Consider the following 21,196-nt stretch of genomic DNA (forward strand, 5'->3'; position numbering starts at 1 on the left):
GTAAATCATGATCAAATAATCTCTTAGCCATCTACAATCACTGTGCAGGATTCTGTAAATCATGATCAAATAATCTCTTCACCATCTACAATCACTGTGCAGGATTCTGTAAATCATGATCAAATCACCTCTTCGCCATCTACAATCACTGTGCAGGATTCTGTAAATCATCATCAAATCATCTCTTAGCCTTAGCCATCTACAATCGCTGTGCAGGATTCTGTAAATCATCATCAAATCATCTCTTAGTCATAGCCATCTACAATCACTGTGCAGAATTCTGTAAATCATGATCAAATCACCTCTTCGCCATCTACAATCACTGTGCAGGATTCTGAAAATCATAATCAAATAACCTCTTCGCCATCTACAATCACTGTGCAGGATTCTGTAAATCATAATCAAATAACCTCTTCGCCATCTACAATCACTGTGCAGGATTCTGTAAATCATGATCAAATAACCTCTTAGCCATCTACAACCACAGTGCAGGATTCTGTAAATCATGATCAAATAATCTCTTAGCCATCTACAATCACTGTGCAGGATTCTGTAAATCATGATCAAATAATCTCTTCGCCATCTACAATCACTGTGCAGGATTCTGTAAATCATGATCAAATCACCTCTTCGCCATCTACAATCACTGTGCAGGATTCTGTAAATCATGATCAAATAATCTCAGCCTTAGCCATCTACGATCACCGTGCAGCATTCTGTAAATCATGATCAAATCACCTCTTCGCCATCTACAATCATTGTGCAGGATTCTGTAAATCATGATCAAATAACCTCTTAGCCATCTACAATCACTGTGCAGGATTCTGAAAATCATAATCAAATAACCTCTTCGCCATCTACAATCACTGTGCAGGATTCTGTAAATCATGATCAAATAACCTCTTAGCCATCTACAACCACAGTGCAGGATTCTGTAAATCATGATCAAATAATCTCTTAGCCATCTACAATCACTGTGCAGGATTCTGTAAATCATGATCAAATCACCTCTTCGCCATCTACAATCACTGTGCAGGATTCTGTAAATCATGATCAAATAATCTCTTAGCCTTAGCCATCTACGATCACTGTGCAGGATTCTGTAAATCATGATCAAATCACCTCTTCGCCATCTACAATCATTGTGCAGGATTCTGTAAATCATGATCAAATAACCTCTTAGCAATCTACAATCACTGCGCAGGATTCTGAAAATCATGATCAAATAATCTCTTAGCCTTAGCCATCTACAATCACTGTGCAGGATTCTGTAAATCATGATCAAATAATCTCTTAGCCTTAGCCATCTACGATCACTGTGCGGGATTCTGTAAATCATGATCAAATCACCTCTTCGCCATCTACAATCATTGTGCAGGATTCTGTAAATCATGATCAAATAACCTCTTAGCAATCTACAATCACTGTGCAGGATTCTGTAAATCATGATCAAATAACCTCTTAGCCATCTACAATCACTGTGCAGGATTCTGTAAATCATGATCAAATAATCTCTTAGCCTTAGCCATCGACAATCACTGTGCAGGATTCTGTAAATCATCATCAAATAATCTCTTAGTCTTCGCCATCCACAATCACTGTGCAGGATTCTGTAAATCATCATCAAATCATCTCTTAGTCTTTGCCATCTACAATCACTGTGCAGGATTCTGTAAATCATCATCAAATAATCTCTTAGCCTTAGCCATCTACGATCACTGTGCAGGATTCTGTAAATCATGATCAAATCATCTCTTAGTCTTAGCCATCTACAATCACTGTGGAGGATTCTGTAAATCATCATCAAATCATCTCTTAACCATCTACCATCACTGTGCAGGATTCTGTAAATCATGATCAAATCATCTCTTAGTCTTCGCCATCTACAATCACTGTGCAGGATTCTGTAAATCATCATCAAATCATCTCTTAGTCTTAGCCATCTACAATCACTGTGCAGGATTCTGTAAATCATCATCAAATCATCTCTTTGTCTTAGCCATCTACAATCACTGTGCAGGATTCTGAAAATCATGATCAAATTATCTCTTAGTCTTAGCCATCTACAATCACTGTGCAGGATTCTGTAAATCATGATCAAATAATCTCTTAGCCATCTACAATCACTGTGCAGGATTCTGTAAATCATGATCAAATAACCTCTTAGCCATCTACAATCACTGTGCAGGATTCTGTAAATCATGATCAAATATTGAAATAACCTCTTAGCCATCTACAATCACTGTGCAGAATTCTGTAAATCATGATCAAATAATCTCTTCGGCATCTACAATCACTGTGCAGAATTCTGTAAATCATGATCAAATAATCTCTTCGCCATCTACAATCACTGAGTAGGATTCTGTAAATCATGATCAAATCACCTCTTTGCCATCTACAATCACTGTGCAGGATTCTGTAAATCATGATCAAATCACCTCTTCGCCATCTACAATCACTGTGCAGGATTCTGTAAATGATGATCAAATCACCTCTTTGCCATCTACAATCACTGTTCAGGATTCTGTAAATCATGATCAAATCACCTCTTTCCCATCTACAATCACTGTGCAGGATTCTGTAAATCATGATCAAATCACCTCTTAGCCATCCACAATCACTGTGCAGGATTCTGTAAATCATGATCAAATCACCTCTTTGCCATCTACAATCACTGTGCAGGATTCTGTAAATCATGATCAAATAACCTCTTAGCCATCTACAATCACTGTGCAGGATTCTGTAAATCATGATCAAATATTGAAATAACCTCTTAGCCATCTACAATCACTGTGCAGAATTCTGTAAATCATCATCAAATCATCTCTTCGGCATCTACAATCACTGTGCAGAATTCTGTAAATCATGATCAAATAATCTCTTCGGCATCTACAATCACTGTGCAGAATTCTGTAAATCATGATCAAATAATCTCTTAGCCATCAACAATCACTGTGCAGGATTCTGTAAATCATGATCAAATAATCTCTTAGCCATCTACAATCACTGTGCAGGATTCTGTAAATCATGATCAAATAACCTCTTAGCCATCTACAATCACTGTGCAGGATTCTGTAAATCATGATCAAATATTGAAATAACCTCTTAGCCATCTACAATCACTGTGCAGAATTCTGTAAATCATGATCAAATAATCTCTTAGCCATCTACAATCACTGTGCAGGATTCTGTAAATCATGATCAAATAACCTCTTAGCCATCTACAATCACTGTGCAGGATTCTGTAAATCATGATCAAATATTGAAATAACCTCTTAGCCATCTACAATCACTGTGCAGGATTCTGTAAATCATGATCAAATAACCTCTTAGCCATCTACAATCACTGTGCAGGATTCTGTAAATCATGATCAAATATTGAAATAACCTCTTAGCCATCTACAATCACTGTGCAGAATTCTGTAAATCATGATCAAATAATCTCTTAGCCATCTACAATCACTGTGCAGGATTCTGTAAATCATGATCAAATCACCTCTTAGCCATCTACAATCACTGTGCAGGATTCTGTAAATCATGATCAAATATTGAAATAACCTCTTAGCCATCTACAATCACTGTGCAGAATTCTGTAAATCATGATCAAATAATCTCTTCGGCATCTACAATCACTGTGCAGAATTCTGTAAATCATGATCAAATAATCTCTTCGCCATCTACAATCACTGAGTAGGATTCTGTAAATCATGATCAAATCACCTCTTTGCCATCTACAATCACTGTGCAGGATTCTGTAAATCATGATCAAATCACCTCTTCGCCATCTACAATCACTGTGCAGGATTCTGTAAATGATGATCAAATCACCTCTTTGCCATCTACAATCACTGTGCAGGATTCTGTAAATCATGATCAAATCACCTCTTTCCCATCTACAATCACTGTGCAGGATTCTGTAAATCATGATCAAATCACCTCTTAGCCATCCACAATCACTGTGCAGGATTCTGTAAATCATGATCAAATCACCTCTTTGCCATCTACAATCACAGTGCAGGATTCTGTAAATCATGATCAAATAACCTCTTAGCCATCTACAATCACAGTGCAGGATTCTGTAAATCATGATCAAATAACCTCTTAGCCATCTACAATCACTGTGCAGGATTCTGTAAATCATGATCAAATATTGAAATAACCTCTTAGCCATCTACAATCACTGTGCAGAATTCTGTAAATCATGATCAAATAATCTCTTCGCCATCTACAATCACTGAGTAGGATTCTGTAAATCATGATCAAATCACCTCTTTGCCATCTACAATCACTGTGCAGGATTCTGTAAATCATGATCAAATCACCTCTTCGCCATCTACAATCACTGTGCAGGATTCTGTAAATCATGATCAAATCACCTCTTTGCCATCTACAATCACTGTGCAGGATTCTGTAAATCATGATCAAATCATCTCTTTTACATCTACAATCACAGTGCAGGATTCTGTAAATCATGATCAAATAATCTCTTCGCCATCTACAATCACTGTGCAGGATTCTGTAAATCATGATCAAATCACCTCTTCGCCATCTACAATCACTGTGCAGGATTCTGTAAATCATGATCAAATAACCTCTTTCCCATCTACAATCACTGTGCAGGATTCTGTAAATCATGATCAAATCACTTCTTTGCCATCTACAATCACTGTGCAGGATTCTGTAAATCATGATCAAATCACCTCTTTCCCATCTACAATCACTGTGCAGGATTCTGTAAATCATGATCAAATCACTTCTTTGCCATCTACAATCACTGTGCAGGATTCTGTTTCCCTTGTGGTTGACAATACTCCACATGCGGTCTAAATTAGACCTTTGTTCGTCTAAGTTAGACCGTCTAACGAAGTTTACATCGACCATCAGGACAATGGAAAGTGTCACACGGAACCAAAGGAGCGTCGGAAGTGATGAAGCACCGGAGGGTGCTCGCTGCTCTGTTTCCCGCGATTCCATCCTCGAGGGGGAATCACCCTCTTCTTCTTCTTCTTCATCCTTTTGTCACCACAACGCTGCAGGTGGCAGCTTTGGCCGGGGGCGCGGCTGTGTCAGGATGTCACGAATTTGTTGATGGTGCCGTCGATAAGTCGCACGCTCTTCGCGAAGGACACCGTGCGATCTTTACCGTCATTCTCTTCGTGAAAAAGACGTCAATACATGCAAAGTTTCGACCTGGATTTGAACTTGAGCGAGACCGGAAGAATGCTCCCGATTGGATCATGGGGCCGCCTTACCGCCACCACTCCGTCACGTGGTCAGAAGACGCGTAATGCGACGGCGAAGCCAATGACACCGATCCGTAGCCTGTGACGTCACGGCGTGCTTGCGCCGACATCTTGAGGAGTGTGACGGAGGCCGCCTGGGCCCAAACGAGTTGGGAGTCAAAGTGAAGTCTGCGTTTTAAAAAGGAGGTGAGGCAGGGGCGGAAGCGAACACGAAGGCATTTCGATGTAACGAGCATGTGTGAGCTTTAAGGGTTCTTTTTGGGAGTCAGTGGTGGGAATCATCTGGGAAAAAGGAATGGAGCGTGTGTTCGTAAATGTTGTTTCATTTACACGACCGAGACGAAGAAAACAAACAAATCACGATTGCAAACGTTAGCGCCATCTATTAGAGATAAATCTGCTCTGATGAGAAAATGTCCTCGGTTTCCTCACGAGGCGTTGGCTTTGGGGATCCTCCCAGTGCCCGTGAGTGTTACGGCGGCCTTCGCGGTCCAAACCGCGCCCGTGGAGGGAATTTACAAACGCGGAGAAAACTGATCTCGACTGGATGGACATTCATACATAGCACAGTTTGGACTCGGCCGTGAAAACGATCACGTGGATGGAGCGACCGCCTCCTTCCCATTCACCCCACACTTCACCTGCATGGAGCGACCCCTCCTTCCCATTCACCCCACACTTCACCTGCATGGAGCGACCTCCTCATTCCCATTCACCCCACACTTCACCTGCATGGAGCGACCGCCTCATTCCCATTCACCCCACACTTCACCTGCATGGAGCGACCCCCTCCTTCCCATTCACCCCACACTTCACGATCACCTGCATGAGGCGACCCCCTCATTCCCATTCACCCCACACTTCACCTGCATGGAGCGACCCCTCATTCCCATTCACCCCACACTTCACCTGCATGAGGCGACCCCCTCATTCCCATTCACCCCACACTTCACCTGCATGGAGCGACCGCCTCATTCCCATTCACCCCACATTTCACCTGCATGGAGCGACCTCCTCCTTCCCATTCACCCCACACTTCGTCTATGATTTGCTACCAACCTTTCGTTTCCCATTCCTATCATCTTTATTAACAACAATAACAGTGAAGTAAAGGCCGTTCTTGGACTATTTGCACAAACTTGTATCGCGAGGAACACATATTAATATACACAGGTGTAGCATACACAAGAGCTTTGGCACAAGTGGAGGTGGACGTGGTGGAGAAGGTGGATGAGGGGGATGAGGAGATATGGGGAGGAGGTGGATGAGGAGGAGGAGGAGGAGGAGGAGGGCCATTTGGCCTATCATGCATGAGCTGAATCAACACCTGTATCGTCACACATCCACATACAACTTACCATCCACACAAGCAAATATCCCCCTCATTCCCCCCCAATCTCCAATACATCCAGATCCAGGTACATATCTAAATCCCATTCAAACGTATCCGTCCCCTCCGCTGCCACGACCTTCCTGAGGAGACCATTCCATGCAGCAACCACTGTCTGACTCAAAGAACCCTCCCTGCCTTCTCCTAATCCTCATCTTCTTTACCCTCAATCTATGACCCCCCCTTGTCCTAATCCTCATCTTCCTTACCCTCAATTAATGAACCCCCTTGTCCTAATCCTCATCTTCTTTACCCTCAATCTATGACCCCCCTTGTCCTAACCCTCATCTTCTTTACCCTCAATCTATGACCCCCCCCCCCTTGTCCTAACCCTCATCTTCTTTACCCTCAATCTATGACCCTCCCCCCCTTGTCCTAACCCTCATCTTCTTTACCCTCAATCTATGATCCCTCCCCCTTGTCCTAAACCTCATCTTCTTTACCCTCAATCTATGACCCCCCTTGTCCTAACCCTCATCTTCTTTACCCTCAATCTATGATCCCCCCCCCCCTTGTCCTAACCCTCATCTTCTTTCCCCTCAATCTATGACCCCTCCCCCCCCCCTTGTCCTAACCCTCATCTTCTTTACCCTCAATCTATGACCCCCCCCCTTGTCCTATCCCTCACCTTCTTTACCCTCAATCTATGACCCCCCCCCCCCCCCTTGTCCTATCCCTCACCTTCTTTACCCTCAATCTATGACGCCCTTGTCCTAACCCTCATCTTCTTTACCCTCAATCTATGACCCCACCCCCCCTTGTCCTATCCCTCACCTTCTTTACCCTCAATCTATGACCCCCCCCCCCCCCTTGTCCTATCCCTCACCTTCTTTACCCTCAATCTATGACGCCCTTGTCCTAACCCTCATCTTCTTTACCCTCAATCTATGACCCCCCCCCCCCTTGTCCTAACCCTCATCTTCTTTACCCTCAATCTATGATGACCCCCCTTGTCCTAACCCTCATCTTCTTTACCCTCAATCTATGACGACATCCCCTTGTCCTAACCCTCATCTTCCTTACCCTCAATCTATGACCACTCCCCTTGTCCTAACCCTCATCTTCTTTACCCTCAATCTTTGACCTCCCCCCACCCCCCCCCCCTTGTCCTAACCCTCATCTTCTTTACCCTCAATCTATGACGACCCCCCTTGTCCTAACATTGTCCACTCTGCTGGAAAACTCCACTTCACCGATGAGTCTGTACCGAGTCATCCCACGTAAACATTTACCAAAAGTGACGTTATTTTTTGTCTGAATATATTCTGTGTGATCTCGGGAGACGGAAACTATGGGTGGCGGTTTTACTTAAGTTAGTTTATAATTTTTTATGCGGTTTCACACATACCTATGACAAATACCTGTACAGTATTTACACCCAACACAGCCACATGTGGCATTAAAAAACGTTCAAGGAAGATTCATTCAGAAATTCCAATAAAATCAGGAACGTTCAGGATCCAATAACCCACCTGGTTACCAAATATTTACTCAATAACTCGGATATCTTTACTTTTATTGACATAAACATTTTTTTTTTTACAGGCGCCGTTGTCCATCAATGTACGTAAACGTCCATCAATGTACGTAAACGTTGTCCATCAATGTACGTAATTCTCTTCTGCGGACTACGAACGGACCGAATTGGAAACACAAAACGACATGGACAACATGTCATAGGATCATCTGTTCTGTGGACAACATGTCATAAGATCATCTGTTCTATGGACAACATATCATAGGATCATCTGTTCTGTGGACAACATGTCATAGGATCATCTGTTCTGTGGACAACATGTCATAGGATCATCTGTTCTGTGGACAACATGTCATAGGATCATCTGTTCTGTGGACAACATATCATAGGATCATCTGTTCTGTGGACAACATGTCAGGATCATCTGTTCTGTGGACAACATGTCATAGGATCATCTGTTCTGTGGACAACATGTCATAGGATCATCTGTTCTGTCGACAACATGTCATAGGATCATCTGTTCTGTCGACAACATGTCATAGGATTATCTGTTCTGTGGACAACATGTCATAGGATCACCTGTTCTGTGGACAACATGTTATAGGATCATCTGTTCTGTGGACAACATGTCATAGGATCATCTGTTCTGTGGACAACATATCATAGGATCATCTGTTCTGTGCACAACATATCATAGGATCACCTGTTCTGTGGACAACATATCATAGGATCACCTGCTCTGTGGACAACATATCATAGGATCATCTGTTCTGTGGACAACATGTCATAGGATCATCTGTTCTGTGCACAACATATCATAGGATCACCTGTTCTGTGGACAACATATCATAGGATCACCTGCTCTGTAGACAACATATCATAAGATCACCTGTTCTGTGGACAACATATTGTTACGGTTTTGCCGAGACCCTCGTTCCCTTACCAAGGGGAGATTAAGCCCCTTGTTCTTTTTGGGTCATCGCAACCGCGAGACTTGAGTCGCCACTTCCGGTCGGACGCAGGACAGAGTTTCGGGACAATGTTCGCATGTACCTAAGTACCTACGCCGCCGCGGAAGCGGGGATCAAGTCTCGCACAAACCACGCGTAATCCTAACCCTCATCTCGCACAAACCCGAGCGGATGGTGCACCACGTGGTCCGTGGTATTACCTTTGGTATTGGAACCGGATTAGAGCGATATAATTCGTACCACGCTCAGTCAATAGATGGAAATGACGGGAACGATCAAATAGAAGGAAGAACACAGGTTTATTTACAGCTATACAAGGCGAAGAGACATAGAGCAGGCACTTAAGCAGTCATAGCTTAGGCCCAGACAATGGGCCCGTTCACACTCACAAGGGAATGAAGGAAGGATGGTTCATGCGCTGAACGCGCCGGCTCCATTGTTCAGGAACAGCTCGCCCGGCGTGGCCCTCCACGGTCACAGCACGTCCCTCGATGAAGGCAGGCAGGCAGGCAGGCGGGAGGGATCCTCGCAGCGCGTATCTCGAACAAAGGCAGGCAGGCGAATATGCGCGTCTCTCGCCCGGCTCGGCGGTTCCTCACAGCGCGATTAATCAACGGCGCGCTTTCACCCTCGTAACTCAATCGAGGATCTGCCTCAAGCTCAACCGAGCGTTTAACTTGTAACTCGATTCAACACCGCGCACTCTCAGAACTGTTCAACAGAGGACCCCGGCTCATAACTTGTTCAAGCGCCTCTCCCCTCAAAACTGAGGTGGGGGCCTTGCGCAAAGGGTTATATTGCCACGCCCTTAGCCCGCATCGAATGTTCCAAACCACGCCTTTTTACGCAGTGCTAAGCCACTCCCTTCGAGCCCTGATTGGCGGCTCATGCTTACCAGTCACTCCCACTGTCCCTGTCCCGCCTTCCTTCGGCCTGCCTCGACTTGTCAGGCCGGCCTCGTGGTAGTTTGCGCCAAAAACCAAAGCATTGAGGCGGCATAAAGCATTGGAAGGAACCCTAACTCTCATTATTCCACTCAACGCAAAACTTACCCAGGAAAAGGACTATGCTTACATTTACTATGAAATAACTGAACTATCGCGAGGCTACGTGTTGTCGTGTGACTAAACTATGAAGGGGAAATTAACCTTTATTTGTAAAAACACAAAACTGCAACAATATCATATGATCACCTGTTCTATGGACAACATATTGTTACGGATACGGAGTACGGCTCTTCCCTCTTAGCAAGGGGTGGTTAGTCCCTTGTCTTGTTAAGCTGACCGTCTCCGCTCCTGGCACTTGTAACGCTATCCCGCGGGATGGAATGGATCAGGGTTATGGGTCCAGGGTTTATCCCGAATACCTTTATCCGTCCCTCCGCTGACTAGGGAGACAAGCACCGCTCGAACCCCGGTTTGGATAGTCTAGTTGCCGAGCGGTTTTTAGCAACCCGAAGTTCGAGTCATTAGCCTTCACTAAACCCGATCCTGAACGTTGGCTGAATCGCGCCACGTACACTCAATATTGAAACCACTAAAGCGACCGAACGAGAATGAAGAAGAAGAAGTAGTACGGAGGAATAACAGGATTTATTAATTATTTACAGAAGCCAAAGCAAAAAGAGCAGTCAAGGTTATATACAGGGAAATGGAAGGAGCAGGAGACAGAGTGAAATCATTAGCTTACCTATACAAGCTTAATTAATACCCCAGGACAACGTGAAAGACAAATGGACGATCACACTTACACGGGGAATGCAGGCAGGAATGAATGGCTTGGAGATGGATGGCTTTGAGAGGCAAGGAAGGTTCAGCGGGGACTGGGCACGGTCGGGCCAGAAGGCACCGCCGTCAAGAAGCCGAGCCGCGGTCGCGCGAACTCCCGCGGTCCCAAACTGCGCGGGTGAAGTCCCTTTCTCCGCACTGCTGCCTCGCGCGCTCCTTGCGTTGCCTCGGTCCGTTTCTCCTGCAGCGCGGCACGTATCACGGCGGCCTGGTCACACCTGCTCATCTCCAGCGCATCTCTTGGACTCAGAACTCATCTGCGTGAGGAGCATCCCGCTGCGGGTTATATAGGCCCCGCCCTTCAACCTTTGCGAACCTCCCCCAAGCGTTCTCTCTCCGCCCTCTCAAGCCAAACCTCTCGTTCTTGGTTGGATGAGCGGGGCCGACTCACTCCTCCCCTCTATGACGCGGTGGAGACCCGCCTTTGTTCTTCGTGGTTACCTCGTGCGTAATGGAGTCAAATGCAGCAAAGTGGACGGGAGATGAAAATGCAGCAGCAAAGTGGCTAAAGGAGTCAATTGCAGCAAACCTGGCAAACCTGGCAAACCTGGCACTTGGAAGATGCCATGGGGCGTCGGAGGGACCTACTCTTATTTAATTCGGTGCAATGAAGAGTCAAACTATTGGGAAACACATCCTTAAGCTACATAGAATAAGGGACTAACTATTTAAAAGGATATATGGTGCCCTGTGTGTCGGTTTATGGAATTAACTAAGAGGACGAGCTTCGACCTTTCTTTACATTACGGAGGGTGCCATTTACACACAACAAAACCATAATTCTCACATTCTTTACACTTTCTCAAATTCGTTACACTGCACCCTCCTTCCTTCAGGCCCGTACTCGGGCCTATAAAACTTTACTTTTAGTGTGACACGTAGGTGTAATTCCCTCTACAATTAACCTGACCCTGAGTGCGACAATTTTAAAACACAAATAAATATGTCCCCCTGCTGCATTGCACCCTGCCTAACAGATTTGTGCCCACAGGATAACCGAATTGTGGAATTGTTTTCAAGCTTTACATTTACGGTGGGGAGCATTATTTACAGTGACGTTATTCCTTATTTACAACGCAACCCAGGACCTGTGTTTTTTTTTTCTTTTTAGGGAAACAAAGAGAAGGAAATTCCTGTTGGGAGGGAGGAGACAGCACGCATTGCATCGATGCACCAGTACCAATAACATCAAAGCACCCAAAAGCACCCAAAAGCACCAACCAGTGCAGTCATTACAGTTTGTAATAAACACAAAAAAAAACAACTGGTGGTGGTCTTCTCCTTCTCTGCTGGGCCGATGTTCTTCCCGATGTCTTTTTGCTTCATGCGGCCTACTTGGAAATAAAAAGCACAAAGTGTCCATTTTTTCTATTTAGGGCCACAGGGGCCAACTAAGGATGGTCCACCTGTTGGGCATAGGTGCCACCTTACCGAGGTCCGCAAGCAAGATTACCTGGCCACTATGGCCGGCTCCAACAGAGGTGCCCTGCCCCAGAACCTGGGGTCCATTAAGTGGTACTTGGCCGCAGAACAGCGGTCCATAAAGTGGTACATCAATGCAATGCATACTGGTTGCGAGGGTCCTGGCACACAAGGCGACCTCCGCACGCTCCCCTCGACGCCCAGTGGCGCACAGTCCTCGTGTGGGAGACAAGGGGGGGGGGGGGGGGAAAAGACAGGTGAGCGAGGGGTAAGGTCACAAGGGTACACATCAATAAAGGCAATGCAAGGCGAGGTGCATATGGAGACGGAGCGGAGAAAAGCTCGTCCCTACCGTACGTCACCCCCCCCTGTCACCTACTCTACCCTTGCCCTTACCCCATATTTACAACAATCTACACATTTACAAATTCGTCACTAATGTCTCGTCTTCCCCATATTTCCCCTATACCAAATTCGTCTTCACTCCCACTAATCCAAAATTTGCCATCACCCAATTCATCATCAATCCTCATAAGAAGGAAGAGATGGAACAACAAAGCACAATGTCACACCCATGTCATGATGCGTCTCACATTCCAAACATTTGCACAATAAAATAACAAAAACAATCTGGCATGGTGTGGAGGTACGTCATCCCAGGTGAGTGGATGCAGATGGTGCGAGGAGATCTCCATCCTAACTACCTTCTAACTGACATTAACACACTTTACACTACCCGGGGTCTTCCCTGCCAATCCATTGGCCAACTTACACTATGCGGTTTTAAGAACCAATTCCCATTGACCAAACTGTGGTGCTTATCAATTTGAGGTCTCACTCCCCCGATTCATCTCCCGGTGCCCTTGCACAATTTCCGGGCTGAGTCGTGTAGCTCTCCCAGCAGGTCTACCCACCTGCACACCTCCACCACTGTAGTTGCCTCCAAGCTTACCTGCTCCTCACCTAACCTATCTAACTGGGGAAGGCCCCTCCTGGCTCTGTCACCCCTCGGTGCCCTCTGGCACTGGGCTACCCGGGTCCGTCCTCCGGATCTTCGGGCCCCATCCACAACAACTCTACCGGCTCCCAGAGCCCACCTGCGGCCTCACCTGGCCGACATCCTCAAAGTGGTGGAGTGCCCATCCGACTACACGCACTAACAGGCTACACGCCCAGCCATTTCCACGACACTAATGCACCCATTCAACCATCATTCTTCCACCACGCACCACAGATGCCAATATCCAACCACAATTTACCTATACCCTCTACCTAACACTTACACTACCCTCCCCGGGTATTCGTGATGGGGTCCATCCTCCTTTCCCCCATCCACACCTTCGCACCATCCACTCCACTCCACAATTTCCACCATACGCACTCCACGACCATCCATTCCCTACTCCATATATTCCATACTCCATGTATTCCACACAACCATTCTCCATACACCTGCAGTTGCACACCTGTGCAATCACCTGGTGCCACCTGCACCCTCCTTCCTTCCTGGACCATTTGGTCAACACCACACATCACCATCACTCACTCATACACTGCTCCATACACCTGTTCAGTTGCACACCTGTGCAATCTCAATCGTTCTTCACCCACTGCTCCATACACTTCCACGCTCAATACACTTTCGATCCTCAAACACCATTGCCTCAGGCACCCAAATTCTCCCACGGTCACACACATCTCTCCCGAGCATTGCCTAGCAATTCCTCATTATGCTCGATATCAACACTCACTCATACACTTTTCACAATACATTTCTGAATACACCTCCAACACTCACACGGCATCATCTAATCTACCTGGTGCCCTGCTAAAACTCGCGCTTCCCAGTCGCCCCTTTAAACTATTGCGCTCCCTCGTCATTATTATCCAAACTAATCTACCTGCTTCCCCACTACAGGTATCATTGTCACTACCTAACCTTACAGTTACCTATGGTCAATCTCTTGGTCCCTACACACGATATCCTAACCCTCCCGGGCTAGTTTTCACTGCCAACCCCATAACTAGTGCTCCTTTGCCCCCGCTGTGAGGGATGGCAGAGTTGCCATCCCACCACATCGGGCATCTCTCACTACCAATGTGGCTCATCCAATTGCAACCAATCAAAAATTTTCCAATTACTGCCAATTCTATTCACTTTTCTAAATTTTGGATCAAAAACACTATCCTCATCAGTCTACTCACTGGAGCCTCTCGGTGCGCCAATTCATTTACAAAGCTCGGCTTCGCAAAGCCGAGCAATGAACGCGGGTGGTTTGGTCGCCTGCAGGTTGAATCCGTCCGGCTTTCGGTTCAAGGGAGGTGGTTTGGTCGGGCCGAGATTCCACGCACCATCTCGGCGCGGCACCTTGCGGTCCCGGGCCGGATGACCCAATCTCGCCCGGTCGGAACTCCGTCCCCACCAGGGGGCACCGTTCCGCTTCCTCCTACTCACCCTAGAACCGGACCGGTCGCCTCACCCGACAAGGCCCGGACTCGACCGTGCGGGGCGGGGCCAGGCCCGAATCGTGCGCGACGCTCTGAAGCGGGGCGACGCAGCATCGATCCGCGCGAGGCTTCGCATCCAACAAAGCGCGCCCCGTGCGCAGTTCCGCATCCAACAAAGCGCACCGAGCGCCCGCTATCCGTCGCCCTAGCTGCTAACCCAGTCAACGTCGATGCTTCACTTGCAGGCTCACACCACGCGACCCGTTTCCCACTCACAAAGCCCGGCGTTCCAACGCCTCCAGTGCATTCCACACACTCCGTCCATTCCACCAACGCACTCCCTGTTACACACCACACCTCTCGCGCACACTCGCCGTTCGCACACTCCCTTAACACACCTCGTGCACCGTCTTGCGCACTCTCCCTCGGTACGTACTCCGTACCACTCACCATGGGCGTGCACTCTTGCATCCACCCACTCACGCGCTTCGATGGGCTCCCACACCCGCGCCATTACCAACTCAGGTGTGCTTTCTCGCACACCCTCGCCGTTCATCCCATACGTGCATCCTCGCACCGCTCCACCACCAACTCACTCCTCGTGTCACACTCCGTACACCCCGATGTGCATTCTCGCTCGCACTCGGTTTCACTCCCACACTTTATAACACACCCACTCGCCGACGCACACTTTTTCCTCACACGCGCGCCATTTCCACTCACACGGGATCTTTCACCAACGCCCGGGTGCCATTTTGACCCCAATCGCGCGACAATTCTCTTTGCGCCAAACCCCCTCTTATAAAATCTCCCGGCACCACATGCAGCCCGTCTCACCTTCGGGGTTCTTCTTCCTCCCTGCACCAACACCTGCAAATCTTTATAAGGATTTTTAAGCACAGCATCGTGATGTGAGCACGGACTTTGTACAGTTTCCATTCCTTCCTCCGATTCCTGGGCTACTTCCGTCGTCTCTTCAATTTTAACTATACCCATTATTTCTTTTTCTTTATTCACCACGACGACCGCTGGCTTTAATAAAATTCCCTCTTCTACCTCAGCGGTCGCCGGCTGCCCCAAACCCCGGGTCGCGATCTCTTTTCCCGTCATTGTACCCGCGCTTTTCTCCACTTCGCTCAACCAGTGCTCCTCGACCCGCTTTACCTCCTCGTGCACCCCTGGGACCTGCTTGCTCAACCCGCGGTCTCTGTCCCTCTCCAACCCCTCATTAATTTCTTTGGCTTGGCCAACCATGCCCCCCAGTTTGTCCCCTAATCTGCTTCCGAATCCCTCAAATTTAATTCCCAGCTGTTCACTGGTACCCCTTGCTTCGTCCCTCATTGCTCCCAATTGCTCACTATTAGCCCTCATTCTGTTTTCCATTTGTTCCATACTGTCGTTCTCTTTCTGTATTTCCACCATGAATTGGGCCATGAAGGCTTGCATTTGGACCATGTCAATTGGTGCCGCGGGCGTGGCCCCCGCAACCACGTGCGAGCCGCCATTTTGTGTCCCTTCGACCACGTGCGCGACGGCGCCATTTTGTGTCCCTACAACCACGTGCGCGAGAGCGCCATTTTGTGCACCTGAAGCTCCCTCAACCACCTCCTCATTGCTCTCCTCCATTTCTTCCCTGTGGTCCTGGGTTACCCCTAACCCCTCTTCCAGTTCACCCACCTGCATCCGATCGCCTTGATTGTCCATGGCACGACTCAATTTGGGATGTTAAACAAAATTTCGGCCGCTCGTAATTTCGACCAAATTTTTTGATGTTATAAAAAATTTGGTTCGGGCCTCGAATCACACTCCCAGACACCAATTGTTACGGATACGGAGTACGGCTCTTCCCTCTTAGCAAGGGGTGGTTAGTCCCTTGTCTTGTTAAGCTGACCGTCTCCGCTCCTGGCACTTGTAACGCTATCCCGCGGGATGGAACGGATCAGGGTTATGGGTCCAGGGTTTATCCCGAATACCTTTATCCGTCCCTCCGCCGACTAGGGAGACAAGCACCGCTCGAACCCCGGTTTGGATAGTCTAGTTGCCGAGCGGTTTTTAGCAACCCGAAGTTCGAGTCATTAGCCTTCACTAAACCCGATCCTGAACATTGGCCGAATCGCGCCACGTACACTCAATATTGAAACCACTAAAGCGACCGAACGAGAATGAAGAAGAAGAAGTAGTACGGAGGAATAACAGGATTTATTAATTATTTACACAAGCCAAAGCAAAAAGAGCAGTCAAGGTTATATACAGGGAAATGGAAGGAGCAGGAGACACAGTGAAATCATTAGCTTACCTATACAAGCTTAATTAATACCCCAGGACAACGTGAAAGACAGACGGACGATCAGACTTACACGGGGAATGCAGGCAGGAATGAATGGCTTGGAGATGGATGGCTTTGAGAGGCAAGGAAGGTTCAGGCGGGACTGGGCACGGTCGGGCCAGAAGGCACCGCCGTCAAGAAGCCGAGCCGCGGTCGCGCGAACTCCCGCGGTCCCAAACTGCGCGGGCGAAGTTCCTTTCTCCGCACTGCTGCCTCGCGCGCTCCTTGCGTTGCCTCGGTCCGTTTCTCCTGCAGCGCGGCACGTATCACGGCGGCTGGGTCACACCTGCTCATCTCCAGCGCATCTCTTGGACTCAGAACTCATCTGCGTGAGGAGCGTCCCGCTACGGGTTATATAGGCCCCGCCCTTCAACCTTTGCGAACCTCCCCCAAGCGTCCTCTCTCCGCCCTCTCAAGCCAAACCTCTCGTTCTTGGTTGGATGAGCGGGGCCGACTCACTCCTCCCCTCTATGACGAGGTGGAGACCCGCCTTTCTTCTTCGTGGTTACCTCGTGCGTAATGGAGTCAAATGCAGCAAAGTGGACGGGAGATGAAAATGCAGCAGCAAAGTGGCTAAAGGAGTCAATTGCAGCAAACCTGGCAAACCTGGCAAACCTGGCACTTGGAAGATGCCATGGGGCGTCGGAGGGACCTACTCTTATTTAATTCGGTGCAATGAAGAGTCAAACTATTGGGAAACACATCCTTAAGCTACATAGAATAAGGGACTAACCACCCCTTGCTAAGGGGGAAGAGCCGTACTCCATATCCGTAACAATATCATAGGATCACCTGTTCTGTGACAACATATTGTTATGAATTTGGGTCGTGATATATGTAGAGCAGAGTAGATCTGAGTAGGTAACATGCTTCGGCTGTCGCGATAGGGAATCTACCTGTAATAAGTTCTGTATGTTTAGGCGTTTTGTCGGTTAAGGTGTATAACTGTGAATCTACCAGGAGATTCGGCTGATAGGTAGTGTAGGGGTTAATGAGTAGAGCCCTTGTATGTCTCACCTGATTCGCCAAACCTTTGTCCATTTTGGCACTGCACACCACTTAAACATTAGTTAGGACCTTTAGTACAACACTAAATGACGCCATTCCCCCCTGACATGACTTAGGAAGAAATCGGGCTAGAACACCGCCACACGGCCACCACCATTTGCACCTCCGCGAGGCCTATCCACCTTGCATAGCACGTGCTACAACACAAGGAGCAGGAGTGGGAGTGAGAGTGACGCTGTGGGCGTGCCCCTGGAAGAGCCGGCGAGTCGGTGGAGGCTCTGATTGGCAGAGCAGTGCGCCAATGCTGACGTCATCGGCCAGAGATATTAACGGGGGCCGGACGCCATTTCGGGGAGATGGAGTAGGACTGGCAGTTGAGTGACATTCCTGGCAGTGAGAAGGTTTTTGAGTTCACGGTTCGCAGTTCACAGCTTGAGAGAGTCCCGGTGCGATCCCGAGTTGAGAGAGTCCTGGCCCTGGTTGGCTTGAGAGTTGGCTTGCGAGTCCGAGCCCGAGTGGAGTTCGTGCAGCCCTGCGTTGGACCTTTGGTGCACGGACCTCGTGGGGGTCGACGAGGAGCCTGGAGTGGGAGCTGGCCGGGGCCTTCATGGTGCTGGGGCGCTGGAGCAAGGGACCTCGTGGTGTGCAGCGGAGATTGGACGGACAAGACGAGATAAGGCCGCATCCGCGATTACATTTTACACAACGAACGTGTTTCTTTTCTTTAGTTCGCAGCCCCTCGTTTGTATCTGAAGTGTGAGTAGGGACGTCCTGATTAGGATATTAGATTTACCGGCGCATGCCTTTATTCAATAAACCCTTATATTACTTTTTGTACAAATACCTGAACGCAGTTTCCAGATTGATTTGATAGTTAAGGCTGCGGGGACTTTCGCTGCTTCCCTCCATTCCGTGCGCTTAGCTGTTTTAGATTAGGTGTTCTCCACTGAGAGGCATCCCTCTTCTGTTGAGAAAGAAGCCTACGCAATTGTGGAGTCAATTCATCGGTGGAGACCGTATTTGCTAGGCAAACGTTTTGATGTCATCACCGATCAGCAAAGTGTTGCATTTATGTATGACACACGGCATGCCCAGCACATTAAGAATGAGAAAATCACTTGCTGGCGTATATAGCTAGCTGATTACAGCCTCGGTATCACGTATCGACCAGGGCGGGAGAATCACGCAGCAGACGCTTTATCCCGACCAGGTGTTTGTGCGAGTTTAACCTCCTTCGAGGATTTACGCGTTCTTCATGACACCTTGTGTCACCCCGGGGTGACCGCCTAGCTCATTTCGTGCGTAGCCGTAATTTGCCCTACTTTGTTGAAGACGTTCGCCGTCTGTGCCGCACTTGCCCTGTTTGCGCTGAACTCAAACCCCGCTTCCATAAACCGAACATTGGGACGCTGATTCAGGCTACTAGGCCGTGGGACAGATTGGCAATGGACTTCAAAGGACCTCTACCAGCCTCCGGTACCTCTCGTTATCTCCTCACGATCATAGACGAATATTCCAGATTCCCTTTCGCCTTTCCATGCAGCGATATGTCAACGGCTACGGTTATCCGATGTTTGCAGCTTCTGTTCTCAATGTTCGGGAATCCGGGATATGTGCACACCGACAGAGGTGTTTGGCAAAAAACTAAACACGGGGTCATATTTTAGGTACCGTGCACGGTCCACCAGACTATATCTTGTGCACACCCTTCATTATCTTCAACATCTCAATCAGATGCCCTGGCAATCACCTGTTTCTAATGTATTGTTACGTTTGTGGGGGTCGGTGATGACATACCATAGTGGAGATAGGACTGTGTAGGGTAGCATGGACCATGTTCGAGTGGGAAGCCAATCTCGATGTATTTAAGGAGAAAAACTGTGAGCTTAGGATCGTTTACATGTCACTACATGGGGGGGGGGGGGGGGGGAGGTGTTATGGTAACGAAATGGTGCTTGCATGGTGTTTTGTTGTGGTAACTAGGGTTGAGATTAGTTTCTCCCAATATGTGATTGCCTCCTGTGATTTTACCCTATGTTTTTGTCCCCCGTCGCACCGCGGAGCGAGAGGGGGACTATGGTTTTCCCATGCGTGCGTGCGTCCGTCCGTGCGTGCGTGCGAACATGCGTGCGTGCGTGTGTAAGCGAAGGACCGAATTCTAATTTGGTGTGTGGGTGCAACCCACGTCAAAATCCAAGATGGCCACCGCCATGTATGTCTGAACCTTGTGAGCGGAATATCTTGAAAAATACGCGAAGTACCAACTTCTAATCTGGTGTGTGGGTGTATCTAGGCATAAGAATATATATATATATTGTTGCGGATATGAGGATGGTATTTTTTTGATTGTGTAATATTGCTTGAATATGGCCCCTCCTGCCTCCAGTGTTGTGTAAAGGTTAAAAGGGCATCCCGGTAGTTAATTCCATAAAGCACACATTGAAGGGCACGATAAAACCCTTGTTCAGTAGCTTATATCTTTATTATGTGTTTTAGAGTAAGGCCTTGTCTTCCAGTAACATGACACTCCATTGCACCAAGTGAAAGAGAAAGATTCCCTTCATTCCCATTCCCAAAAACCTCCATTTCCCCTTTCATAATGGCCAAGCCTCAATTTGGCAATTACATCCCCTCCAATTGCCGCCATTGACCACGAGGCAGGGTTGGGGAAGAAAGGCGGGTCCCCACCTCGTCATAGAGGGGAGGAGTGAGTCAGCCCCACTCAACCAACCACGAACAAGGGGTTGGACTTGGAGAGGGTGTGGAGAGAAACATCAAGGAGGTTCGCGAAGGTTGAGGGGCGGGGCCTATATCACCCGCCGAGGGACGTTCCCCAAAAAAAGATGAGCTGAGAAGAGAGATGAGCTATGACAAGAGCTGAGTTGTGAGGTCCAAAAGCAGAGATCATCCAGGGAAGCGCAAAAGCCTGCTATTCGTCACCTTGCTCGCCAGCGGCAGCGTCCCCAGCAGCAACACTCGACAGCCGTTTGGGGCCTGGACGGCGGTTTTGAGCAGGGCCGCGAAGGGACGGCGGCTGCCGAACGTGCCGATCGTGCTGCCAGCTCCGGACCTTCCTCTCCTTTCCAGCCATTCCTGCCTGCAAGTTCCCCATTCGTGTACGTGA

General features: G+C 47.9%; 2 protein-coding genes across 7 annotated transcripts in view; one reads left to right on the forward strand and one right to left on the reverse strand.

Annotated features, from left to right (window-relative positions):
- Positions 1 to 5,256, reverse strand: part of ARL2BP (ARF like GTPase 2 binding protein) — a 46,901-nt gene extending 41,645 nt beyond the window's left edge. Inside the window, exon 1 of one of the 2 annotated variants that reach the window (XM_068115387.2) lies at positions 5,191 to 5,256. In XM_068115387.2, coding sequence (XP_067971488.2) covers positions 5,191 to 5,239 — 49 coding nt within the window. In that variant the 5' untranslated portion in view covers positions 5,240 to 5,256. Of the gene's footprint in view, positions 1 to 4,855; positions 4,956 to 5,190 lie in introns of those variants that run through there. The other variant, XM_068115388.2, reaches the window with a different exon arrangement.
- A 41-nt stretch (positions 5,257 to 5,297) lies between these two features.
- Positions 5,298 to 21,196, forward strand: part of LOC137426637 (zinc finger protein 407) — a 115,475-nt gene continuing 99,576 nt past the window's right edge. For 4 of the 5 annotated variants that reach the window (XR_013623642.1, XR_013623643.1, XM_068115349.2 and 1 more), the window contains exon 1: positions 5,298 to 5,429. The gene's annotated coding sequence lies outside the window, so the exon portion shown is untranslated. The remainder of the gene's footprint in view (positions 5,430 to 21,196) is intronic. The other variant, XM_078779204.1, reaches the window with a different exon arrangement.

The sequence above is a fragment of the Myxine glutinosa genome, chromosome 5 (genome assembly GCF_964187855.1).
Source record: "Myxine glutinosa chromosome 5, kmMyxGlut1.1, whole genome shotgun sequence".
NCBI lineage: Eukaryota > Metazoa > Chordata > Myxini > Myxiniformes > Myxinidae > Myxine > Myxine glutinosa.